The sequence below is a fragment of the Cetorhinus maximus genome, chromosome 11 (assembly GCF_964194155.1).
Source record: "Cetorhinus maximus chromosome 11, sCetMax3.hap1.1, whole genome shotgun sequence".
NCBI classification, from domain to species: domain Eukaryota; kingdom Metazoa; phylum Chordata; class Chondrichthyes; order Lamniformes; family Cetorhinidae; genus Cetorhinus; species Cetorhinus maximus.
The window spans coordinates 116,628,727-116,640,860 of record NC_135889.1 but is presented as its reverse complement, the minus strand read 5'-3'; the positions used below and the strand labels follow the sequence as shown (position 1 = coordinate 116,640,860).

At 47.9% G+C, this 12,134-nt stretch overlaps 1 protein-coding gene across 2 annotated transcripts in view; it reads left to right on the top strand.

The window, feature by feature from the left end:
* Positions 1–12,134, top strand: part of sema5ba (sema domain, seven thrombospondin repeats (type 1 and type 1-like), transmembrane domain (TM) and short cytoplasmic domain, (semaphorin) 5Ba) — a 344,144-nt gene that overhangs the window by 207,270 nt on the left and 124,740 nt on the right. For both annotated transcript variants that reach the window (XM_078552610.1, XM_078552611.1), the window contains exons 6-7: positions 8,402–8,464; positions 9,777–9,875. In XM_078552610.1, coding sequence (XP_078408736.1) covers positions 8,402–8,464; positions 9,777–9,875 — 162 coding nt within the window. The remainder of the gene's footprint in view (positions 1–8,401; positions 8,465–9,776; positions 9,876–12,134) is intronic.

Here is a 12,134-nt window from a genome sequence, read left to right as displayed (position 1 = left end):
TCCTCCCCTCTCCCCCTCCCCTCCCGCATCCCCCTCCTCCCCCTCCTCCCCTCTCCCCCTCCCCTCCCGCATCCCACTCCTCCTCTTCCCCTGTCCCCTTTCTGTCCTCCCTTAATCCTGTTCCCCCCACCACCCCATCCATCTCCCCTTTCCCTCCCCTTCTTCTTCCTCTCCCAGCCCCTTTCTCCCCTTTCCCCTTCCTCTCCTCTGCCTCACCCCCTGGCCCCAACCCCCTCTCCCTTTCCCCTCTCCTCCACCCTCTCCTCCACCCCCTCCCCTTCCTCTCCCAATCCTCCTCTCACTCCCCTGCACCTCCCATCCCCATCCTCCTCCTCTTCCCTCCCCCACCCCACTTCCCCTCTCCCCTCCCCATCCTCCTCCTCTTCCCTCCCCCACCCCCCTTCCCCTCTCCCCCTCTCCCCTCCCCATCCTCCTCTTCCCTCCCCCATCCCCTTCCCCCTCCTCCTCTCCCCTCCCCATCCTCCTCCTCTTCCCTCCCCATCCCCTTCCCCCCTCCTCCTCTCCCCTCCCCATTCTCCTCCTCTTCTCTCCCCATCCCCTTCCCCCTCCTCCTCTCTCCTCCCCATCCTCCTCCTCTTCCCTCCCCATCCCCTTCCCCCCTCCTCCTCTCCCCTCCCCATCCTCCTCCTCTTCCCTCCCCCATCCCCTTCCCCTCTCCCCCTCTCCCCCTCTCCCCTATCCTCCTCCCTCCCATTCTCTTGCCCTCCCCCACTCTCCACCCCCTCTCTCTGCTCCCCATCCTCCTCCCCCACTCTCCCTCATCCTCCTGCCCCTCCCCGATCCATCCTCCCCTTTTCCCCTCCCCTACCCTGCTGCACCCATTCTCCTACCCATTCTCCCCTCCCCCACCCTCCCCTCCCGCGTCCTGCTACACTCATTCTCATCTTCCTCCGTCCCCATCCCCCTCCCCCGACGGTGTAATGTGGGCAGTGTAGAAAGTGATTGTGCTCCTCACGTTTTGAGTCCCAGTGAGGTTGTCAGGGGAAACCAGAGCCAAATGCATTTTGCCTTTATTTTCATGTCTCAATACCCCTGGCTGCCCATTCATTTGGTGACCTGCTCCAGTTGCAGTGTTTGGTTCCTGCAGCTAATTCAGCACCTTTGACACGCCTAACCTCTGCTCCCCGGTCCAATGGCTTCATTTAGTCTGGGCTCTCGTATCGTCCCCTTTGTGTCCCTTTTGTCCAGCCTCGTCTCCTGACAATGCTCAGAAAATCCTGGCGGACAAATGATTCGACGGGAGCACCCACATTCACTGCAACCTGGTCTTCCGTTACCAGCCCCGCCGACTCTGCTGATCTTCCCTGGGATCCGAATTTAAAAGGAAACTTCCCTGGAAAAAGCGGTAACGCGAAGATAACCAATGGGACTCGCAGCACAGATCTGCCAGCGCTCTCGAACAATAAGTAATTGGAGCCAACGTCTTCGCAAGAGAACCTTTAGTTAAAGTTAACCAGCTTTAAAATGCAATAGGGAGAGTGGGAAAGGAACCACAGTTTTGGAATTGTAAAAGGCAAATTTAGGACTGAGAGAAACCTACAGCCATTTGGCCCATCCTGCCTTTGCTAGCTCTTTGAAAGAGCAGTTGTGTTTAATCTTCACATCCCTGCTTTTTTTGCCCATAACCCCCACTAAGTCCCTCATCCTCAAGTACCTGTCCAGCTCCTGTCTATGGAATCAGCTCCCATCATTATTTTTCAGGTAGAGCTCCCACAAGAACCCAAGGAATGGGAGCAGGAGTAGGCCATATGGCCTATCGAGCCTGAACTGCCATTCAATACGATCATGGCTGATCTTGGGCTTCAACTCCACTTTCCCATCTGCTTCCCATTTTCCTTGATTCCCTGAGAGACCAAAGATCTGCCCATCCCAACCTTAAATATATCCAGCCATGGAACATCCACAACCCCCTGGGGCAGAGAATTCCAGATTTCCAACCCTTTGAGTGAAGTCGTTTCTCCTCATCTCAGTCTTAAATGATCGGCCCCTTATCCTGAGACTGTGCCCCCGTGTTTTAGGTTCCTCAACCTGCAGAGACAATTTTCTCAGCATCAACCCTATTAAGCCCCCTCAGAATCTTGTAGGATTCAATCAGATCGCCTCTCATTCTTCTAAACTCTAGAGAATGTAAGCCCAACTTACTCACCCTGGCAACTCTCTGGATTCTTTATTCTTCGTTCATGGGATGTGAGTGTCGCTGGCTGGGCCAGCATTTGTTTCCCATTCCTAGTTGCCCTTGAGAAGGTGGTGGTGAGCTGCCTTCTTGAACCGCTGCAGTCCATGTGGTGTAAGTACACCCACAGTGCTGTTAGGAAGGGAGTTCCAGGATTCTGACCCAGAGACAGTGAAGGAACGGCGATATATTTCCAAGTCAGGATGGTGTGTGGTTTGGAGGGGAACTTGCAGGTGGTGGTGCTTCTAGGTGGTAGTGGTTGGGAGTTTGAAAGGTGCTGTTGAAGGAGCCTTGGTGAATTGCTGCAGTGCCTCTTGTAGATGGTATACACTGCTGCCACTTTTCTTCGATGGTGGAGGGAGTGAATGTTTAAAGTAATGAAAAAGTTTCCCTCGTCTTGCTGCTGGATATTTTACCAGTTATTATAAATCTATGGCCTCCTGTTACTCACTCGCTCAGCAGAGGGTATAGTTTTTCTCAACTACTCTATCAAAACCCTCACCATTTGGAAAACCTCTATTCCGTCTCCTCAGCTGTAGTATAAGGGTGTTCGGCATAGCAAGGGTTAATGTGGGCATGGAGAACAGTACTGCCCACAGTGTGATGTAGAGAGAGACACATGACAGTAGACAGAAGACAGAGTTGTATGGAGAGAAGAGTAGGAGTCAACATGAAGTTAGCTCCTAGTTTGGGCCAGACTTGGTACATATTTATATAGTTATGTGTTACCAATAAACACTATGGTGAACCTCACAAGCCTCTGAACCTCTTTGTGAGACCTACTGAACAAACCCTTACAACATCAACCTTCTCTGTTCCAAGGCAAACAGTCTTAAATTTTCCAACCCCTCCTCAAAACTGAAGTCCCATCTCTGGCAACCCTACTCTTGGCTCTTTCTGAAGCTTTACTCTCTTTCCTGAAGTGTGTGAAGTTTAGGAATTCCTTCTCCACAGAGGTCAACACACAGATTGGACTGAATGTGAGAGAAGTGGAGATGAAAACCCTAGAATCAGGCAAGAACAAAATCAAGGAGGTTATGCTGAACCTTTCTAAATCTTTGGTTAAACCTCAGCTATAAGACCATAAGACGTAGGAGCAGAAGTAGACCATTCGGCCCATCGAGTCTGCTCCGCCATTCAATAAGATCATGGCTGATCTGATAATCCTCAACTCCAATTTCCTGCCTTTTCCCCATAACCCTTGATTCCCTTACTGATTAAAAATCTGTCTACCTCAGCCTTGAATATACTTAACGACCCAGCCTCTACAGGCCTCTGGGGTAAAGAATTCCACAGATTGACTACTCTCTGAGAGAAGAAATCCCTCCTCATCTCTGTCTTAATGGGCACCCCCTTACTCTGAGATTATGCCCTCTGGTCCTAGACTCTCCCACAAGGAGAAACAGCCTCTCAGCATCTACCCTGTCAAGCCTCCTAAGAATCTTATATGTTTCAATAAGGTCGCCTCTCATTCTTCTAAACTCCAATGAGTACAGGCCCAACCTGATCAATCTCTCCTCGTAAGAAAATCCCTCCATCCTCAGGATCAACCTTCTCTGGACTGCCTCCAATGCCAGTATATCTTTCCTTAGATAAGGGGACCAGAACTGTACACAGTGTTCTAAGTGTGGTCTAACTAGTGCCGTGTATAGTTTTAGCAAGACTTCCCTATTTTTATACTTCATTCCCTTTGAAATAAAGGCCAACATTCCATTTGCCTTCCCTATTACCTGCTGAACTTGTATGTTAGCTTTTTGGGATTCATGCACAAGGACTCACAAATCCCTCTGTGCTGCAGCTTTCTTCAGTCTTGCTCCATTTAAATAATATTCAGCTCCTCTATTCTTCCTGCCAAAGTGCATAACCTCACATTTTCCCACCTTATATTCCATCTGCCATGTTTTTGCCCATTCACCTAACCTGTCTATATCCCTCTGTAGACTTCTTGTGTCATCCTCACCACTTACCTTCCCACCTATTTTTCTCTCACCTGCAAACTTGGCGATAGTACATTCGCTTCTCTCATTTAAGTCATTAATATATATTGTAAATAATCGAGGCCCCAACACTGATCCATGTGGCACTCCACTAATTACAGGTTGCCATCCCAAAAATGCCCCCCTTATCCCAACTCTTTGTCTTCTATTAGTTAGCCAATCCTCTATCCATGCTAACATACTACCCCCAATACCATGGGCTCTTATTAAGTAGCCTTATGTGTGGAAGCTTATCGAACGCCTTTTGGAAAATCCAAATATATTACATCTACTGGTACCCTTTATCTATCCTGCTTGTTACCTCCCCAAAGAATTCTGATAAATTTGTTAGGCATGATTTCCCCTTCATGAAGCCATGCTGACTCTGCTTGATTATATTATGCATTTCTAAATGCTCTGCTATTACATCCTTTATAATAGACTCCAACATTTTCCCAATGACGGATGTTAAGCTAACTGGTCTGTGGTTACCTGTTTTTTGTCTCCCTCCCTTTTTGAATAAGGGTGTTGCATTGGTCGTTCTCCAATCCTCTGTGACTTGTCCAGAATCTAAGGATTCTTGGAAGATGTGCACCTACTATCACTGTAGCTACTTCCTTTATTATCCTAGGATACAACCCATCAGATACAAGGGACTTATCGGCCCTTAGTCCCATTAGTTTCCCTAGTACTTTTTTTCTAATGATAGTTATTGTATTTATTTCCTCCCCGACTTTTGTCCTTTGATTATTTAGTATTTTTGGAATCCAATAGTATCTTCTAGTGTGAAGACTGAAGCAAAGTATTTGTTCAACTCCTCTGCCATTTCCTGGTTCCCCATTAGTATTTCCCCAGCCTCATTCTCTAAGGAGCCTCTGTTCACTTTGGCCTCTCTCTTCCTTTTCATATATTTAAAGAAGCCCTTATTTCCTGCCTGTCCTTTCAAAAAGTCACATATCCCTGAATATTTAGTTCCCAGCTTTGATCTCCTTTTAACCACGCCTCCGTAATGGCTATAAGATCATACCCATTAACCTCTATTTGTGCCGTTAATTCATTGATTTTCTTCCGAATACTACGTGCGTTTAAGTAAAGCGCCAATAATGTTGCCTTTGTACCATTTTTTTCCCCTTTTGACCCTATTTGCTGCTGTTTTTTATGTTTGTACCCTCTGTCTCTTCCTGTCACACTCTGGGTATCATTACCTAAATAGCTGCCCTGCAAGGCTGCCATGTCCTTTTGCTTTATAAGCCTACGTATCCCTTTTCCAGAACCCTCCCCGCCTCGATTTATTTTAAAGCCCTCTCTATAGCCCTAGTTATTCGACATAGTTAGAGCTACAGCCCTAGTTATACTCCCTAGCTGAAGTACTGTGTCCAATTCCAGGAACCATACAATAGAAAACGTGTCTTGGCCTTCCATAAGAACATAAGAAATAGGAGCAGGAGTAGGCCATGTGCCCTCTCAGGCCTGCTGCACCATTAAGAAGATGATGGATGAACTTTTACATCACCTCCATTTTCCCGCCGTGTCCCCATATCCCTTAATTGCTGGACTGATCCCTGGGCTGAAGGGCTTATCTTATGAGGAAAGGTTGAGCAGGTTGGGCCTAAAATGGGAATCTAGTAGAATGAGAGGACATCTTATTGAAAAACATAACATCCTGAGGGGAATTGACAGGGTGGTTGCTAAGAGGGTGTTTTCTCTTGTGGGGGAGCCTAGAACCTGGGGACACAGTTTAAATATTAGGGGTCTCCTATTTAAGACTGAGATGGGGGAGAACTTTTTGTCTCAGAGTTCTCTTCCACAGACAGTGGTGGAGGCTGGCTCAGTGAATATATTCAAGGCTGATTTAGGCAGATTTTTGATTGACGTGGGAGTCAAAGGTTATCGGGGGGGGAGGGGGCCGACAGGAAATTGGAGTTGAGGCCACAATCAGATCAGCCTTGATCTTTTCAAATGACAGAGCAGGTGCTAGGGGCTGAATGGCCTATTCCTGCTCCTAATTTTTGTGTCCTCGTGTTTCTCTTAGTGCCCAAAACTGTCGATCTCAGTCTTGAATATACTCAATGATTGAGCATCTGCAGCTGTCTGGGTTAGAGAATTCCAAAGTTTCCCTTACGAAGGAGATTTACCAAGGATAGTACCATGGATGAGCGGCTTCAATTTTTAAAAATGTATTTGTTCATGGGATGTGGGTGTCGCTGACTAGGCCAGCATTTATTGCCCACCCCTAATTGCCCTTAAGAAGGTAATAGTGAGCTGCCTCCTCGTGAGGGGGGACCGAAGGAACTTCAATCGTTCTCCTTAGAGCAGAACAGGTTAAGAACGTTTAATAGAGCTATTCAAAATGAAGAGGGGTTGTGATGAGTGCACGGTGAATAACCAGCGAACACAAAGTCAAGGTGAATTGCAAAAGACACGGGAAGGGCGAAGAGAAGAATTTTATTCTACTCAGCGAGTTGTCGTGATCTGAAACTGCGCTGCCTGAAAAGGGAGGTGGAAGCAGACTCAACAGTAACTTTCAAAAGGGAATTGGGTAAATACTTGAAAAGGAAGAATACTTGCAGGAACATGGGGAAAGGACAGGAGGAGTGGTGCGACTATTCAGATTTCAAAGAGCCAGCACAGACACGATGGGCCGAATGGCCTCCTTCTCCGCTGTACGATTCATCGCCTGGAGATCAGAACAACGTTCATGGAGTCTTTCGGTAGTAAAGTGGCAGTTGAATGAACCGCGCCTTCAGGAAGTGTCGGCCGTTGTAGGTGGAGTAGGAGGGAGGGGTTCAAGGGAAGCTCCTGCTCCTGATCGCTGTCCGGTAATCTCAGGCGGAAGATGGATCTTGTTGGACTATGTTCTGATGCCCCTCAAGGTTGATGAGTCTGTGGGGTTCTCATGGCGGGAAACATGTCCATTTGGATGGGGTTACGTTGGGGTGAGTTTGGCATTTTCAGGAGAGAAGGTCTGCCCCAAAAGAAAGTAAAACTTAGAGATTGCTTTTCACATCAACTCAGTGAATGGTTAAGACATTGCTCGATGATGGCGTGAACCTGCTTTCACTGAGATGCTTCATGTGAGCTGTAAAGCAGACATAATGTTTACATGCAAATGAAAAACTTTTCCCTCTGTTGACTTGTTGATTACCAAGAGTTTTCAAATGATTAGTTTACTCATTGCTAGACACACACAAGTTAACAAACATCTTGCTCACTGACTCTCCTCATGGAATGTTGAGTATGAGTGAAGATTTTTCATTAGAATTAAAATGCTAACCCTTACCCCTCTTTCCTTTCCCCTCTCTCCCTCCCTTCCCTCAATTCACATTCACCATCCCTCACCCCTACCCTTCATCCTCTCCTCTTCCCTCCGCTCCCCCTTATACCATCATCTCCTTCTCTCCCCTCCCCACCATCCTCTTCTCCTCCCCCCTTCTTCCATCTCATCCCCCCTTCTTCCATCTCATCCCCTCTTCCTCCCATTTGCCCCTCTTCCTCCCCTCCTACAGCTCTTGTACCTGCCTTGCCCTCCTTTCCCGTCTTCTCCCCTCTTCCTGACCTCCTCTTATTCACTTCACCCCCCACTTCTCCCTTCCTCCTCCACTCCCTCTCCACTTCTCCTTACATCCTCCTCCATTTCCCTTTCTCTGTCCATCTCCCACTCCCCCTCCTCCTTCCACCTCCTCCTCCCCTCCCTACTCCCTCCACCTCCCAGTCCCGCCTCCTCCTCCACCTCCCTCTCCACTTCTCCTTAACTCCCTCTCTATTTCCCTTTCTCTGTCCATCTCCCGCTCCCCCTCCTCCTTCCACCTCCCCCTCCCCTCCCCTCCCTCCTCCTTCCACCTCCCAGTCCCCTTCTCCTCCCTCCACCTCCCCCTCCACCCTCTCCTCCCTCCACCTCCCCTCCCCTCCTCCCCTCACCTCCCTATCTCCTCTCTCCTCCCCACCTCCCCTTCCCCCTCTCCTCCCTCCACCTCCACATCTCCCCACTCCTCCCTCCCTTCACCTTCACTTCCCCCTTCTCCTCCCTCCACCTCCCCTTACCCCCTCTCCTCCCTCCACCTCCCATTACCCCCTCTCCTCCCTCCACCTCCCCTTCCCTCCATCCTCCTCCCTCTTCCATCCCTCCTCACTCCACCTCCCTGTCCCTCCTCTCCATTCCAACACGGAATCCTTAAAATGGCTCTCAGCCAACTGAAGCATGTTATGTGACTTGTACATTCTTGTTTTCTAGGCGATAGAATGGGGACCAGAGGAAGACACCAGGAAGGCCTGTCAGAGTAAAGGGAAGACTGAGGTAACTTTTTAAACCATCATCATGATGTGGTTACTGTGCAATTGTATCTTTGCAGGATCACTATGCTGTTGTTGTTGAGTCCATTTAGGTCCTTCATGGGATTTATAAAGCAATTGTTTGGCTTAAGTAATTTGGGCCTTTTCAGTGGATTTCCCTTGAATTGAATTTGGGTGGTTGAGAAATTCTTCTATATTGCTGAAGAGAGGGACATGTTGCCGAGGCTTTTCATCTTGCACTCACCAGGACAAACACAAGAATGCCAAATTTCAAACAATCACAACAATTAATGCTGGAGGAGAAAAGGATGTTGATTGGTTGGCAAGTTGACTTTGATTGGCCAAGGTGTTGCCATGGGGAGGCCAATCAGAGTCAGCCTGCCAACCAATCAGCACCCTTTTCTCCTGTAGTATAAATTGTTGTGATTGTTTGAAATTTGGCATTCTCACATTTCTCCTGATGAGAGCAAGATGAAAAGCCTTGGCAATATGTCTCTCTTTTCAGCAATATTCGAGAAATACTCTTCCCTATTTTTTCCATTGTGTATTCAAGCAGCAGCACCAGATTTGAGAGCGATGGTCAATGATTTGAGGCAAGGCTATAGAGTTTTGGGAATTGGAATATTTTTATCACCTTTTGTCCAACAAGTTTGTTAAGTGGAACCCACACCGGTAGTCACAAGCTGGATGTATCTGAGACAGGCTCTTCAGCACATTTGATCTCACTTTCCTAAACACCACCTTCCTGTGGTATGTAACTCTATCATAAATGGCCTTAACCATATCCTCCCTGATCTTATTGGTAACCCCCCACCCATCAGCCAATAATCGTTGGGCCACATTCTCGCCTCCTGAGCCATAGGGCTCCGGGTACAAGCCCCACTCTGAAGACTTGAGCACAAAAGTCTAGGCTAATAACACTCTAGTGCAGCACCGAAAGAGTGCCGCACTGTTGGAGGCGCTATCTCTCCGATGAGGTGTTAATCTGTCCCCCTCAAGGTGGACGTAAAAGGTCCCATGGCCACTATTTTGAAGACGAGCAAGGGTGTAACTTCCCCCTATGTACTGGACCAATACTGACCCCACAATGGCCATCACTAAAAACAGGCAATATGGTCATTATCACATTGCTCATTGTGGGAGCTGGCTCTGTGCAATCTGGCTACCAGGATTCCTACACTATAACGGCAACTACACTGCATAAGCATTTGATTAACTGCAAAGCGTTTTAGGATGATTTGTGGCCATGAAAGATGCCCTATAAATGCAAGTTCTTTCTTTCACACAGCTCTTGTACCTTATCTCTCTTGTTCCAGGTTGAGTGTCAGAATTATATTCGTGTGCTGCTCATTAACGGAAAGAAAATATTTGCTTGTGGAACCAATGCGTTTTCTCCGACCTGCACTAATCGACAGGTAAAAAATAAACCTGCTGACTTGTTTCTTCGTAAGGTTCAAAACAAAATGCCCCTTTGTTACAGGAGAAGCTCCTCAGGTGTGTGAGACTACTTAACATCCAACCGCAGAATGGTACACACACACAGGGAGGCCATTCAGCCCATCGAGTCTGCACCAGCTGTTTTTGGACAGCAATCCAGTTAGTCCCTCTCTCCTGCACTCTTTCCTGGTTTTCTAACATTCAATTCAGATATTTCGTTAGCTGCCCATTTTCTCCTATCTCGCTCTCTTCCCTGGAGTAGTGTGACTCCACACCGGAGCATCAGTCACCTCACCTGCTGTGGCCTGACCGAGCGACCTTTTTAATGTCTCTGGCCCATGCACTGAGCGTCGACAGGCCATTTTCAACAGGCAAGTCCCGTTCTATTTTTTCAAATTAATTCCAGGATGTGGGAGTCGCTGGCTAGGCCGGCATGTATTGCTCATCCCGAATTGCCCTCGAGAAGGTGGTGGTGAGCTGCCCTCTTGGACCGCTGCAGTCCCTGTGCTGTAGGTACACCCACAGTGCTGTTAGGAAGTTCCAGGATTTTGACCCAGTGACGGTGAAGGAACGATGATATATTTCCCAGTCAGGATGGTGAGTGACTTGGAGGGGAACTTCCAGGTGGTGGTGTTCCCATGTATCTGCTGCCCTTGTCCTTCTAGATGGTAGCGGTCGTGGGTTTACTGTCTAAGGAGCCTTGGTGAGTTTTCTGGTACCCAATCCCTGCTGGGAAAGTACTGATAAGAATTAAGAATCAAGCCAGTATGCAGTCGGCAAGAATGGTGGTGTAGGGGTAATGTCACTGGCCTAGTAATCCAGGGCCCTAGGCTAATGCTGTGGGGGTATGGGTTCAAGCCTTGCCATAGTAGTGGTGGAATATTAATTTAATGAATAAATCCAGAATTGAAAAGCTAGCCTCAGTAATGGTGACCATGAAACTAATCATTAATTATTGTTTAAAACCCATCTGGTTCACCAAATGGAGCTAGAGGGTCTCCCATGAACTATGGGCACTGCGGGCCTGGGGTGCGAAATCACATTTTGGTTTGACCTTTGTCAGTTTCCTTTGCGATTTTGTCTTTTTTGTTGCAGTTTCCCTTTAAGGGACTGCCCTTTAATTTGTTCAGTCGATCTTTTGTTAATTTGCCCCCTCTATATGTTAATTTGACACTTTGCCCCTTTAGGGAAGGAAATCTGCTGAGCTTACCTGGCCTGGCCTACATGTGACTGCAGATCCTCAGCAAAGTGGTTGGCTCTTAGCAGCCCTCTGGAATGGCTGAGTAAGTCACTTGGTTCAAGGGTAACAAATGCTGAAGCTGATGGCAGCCTATCTACTGCCATCTTGTCCAAAATAGAGGTACTGAGCGCAAAAGTAAATTGCCCCGAATCTCCTTAAAGCTCTGGCTAGGCCACAGCTAGAATATTGCATCCAGTTCTGATCACCATGCCCTGTAAAGGTCCTTGAGAAGGTTCAGAGGAGATTTGCCAGATTGGTTCCAGGGATGATTACAGTAGAAGTCGACCTTTTGAAGCCTTGAAAAGTCCCTCCAAAACAGGGGTCAACTTATGCGCTGAGTATAAGTGTGAACCGTGGGTGTGTGTGTGGTCACCATTTTGAAATGCCATTGGCATTTGACGCAAATAGTCAGACAAAAAGCCTTAAACTCCTGCACATCTTTGTAACTCAGGCTATGCCGCCTATATGGCCTCTTGCACCCGATTATAGGGTATCGGTAAGTTCCGAATGAGCTCAAGTTTAGGGAGGGTGGAAGATGGTAGACCAGCTGGAAGAGAAGCAAGTAGAGCCTGCATCATTGCTGAATCCCACACAGAGGCCAGGCTTGAGTTTAGTGTCCACATTCTTTCTTGCCTGCCAGGTTCTATGGAGCCTCATGTTGTAAAGTCTGCCCTACTTACCTGTTGCGTGATTTCACTTCATCAAAGGCAGTAGAGAGAAGGAGACTCCATTGTGTAGGAATCCAATGTGCCAAAGCAATCTCACACGGAATACCACTGTATTGAAACTCATCTAGGTCACTTCTACTGTTTAGAGCTCCATTGAACCAAGTAAATCCACATAAGGATACATTGATGGACAGGACTGGTCCATCAAGCCTGCCTCACACCAGGCTGGCCTGAGCACCCTGAATAAGCAATTCTCCTTCCCTCAGCTGTCCCCTCCTGCCTCACCTTGCATCCAACCCTTTTCCTCTCCCATAAGAGGAACGCAAGAA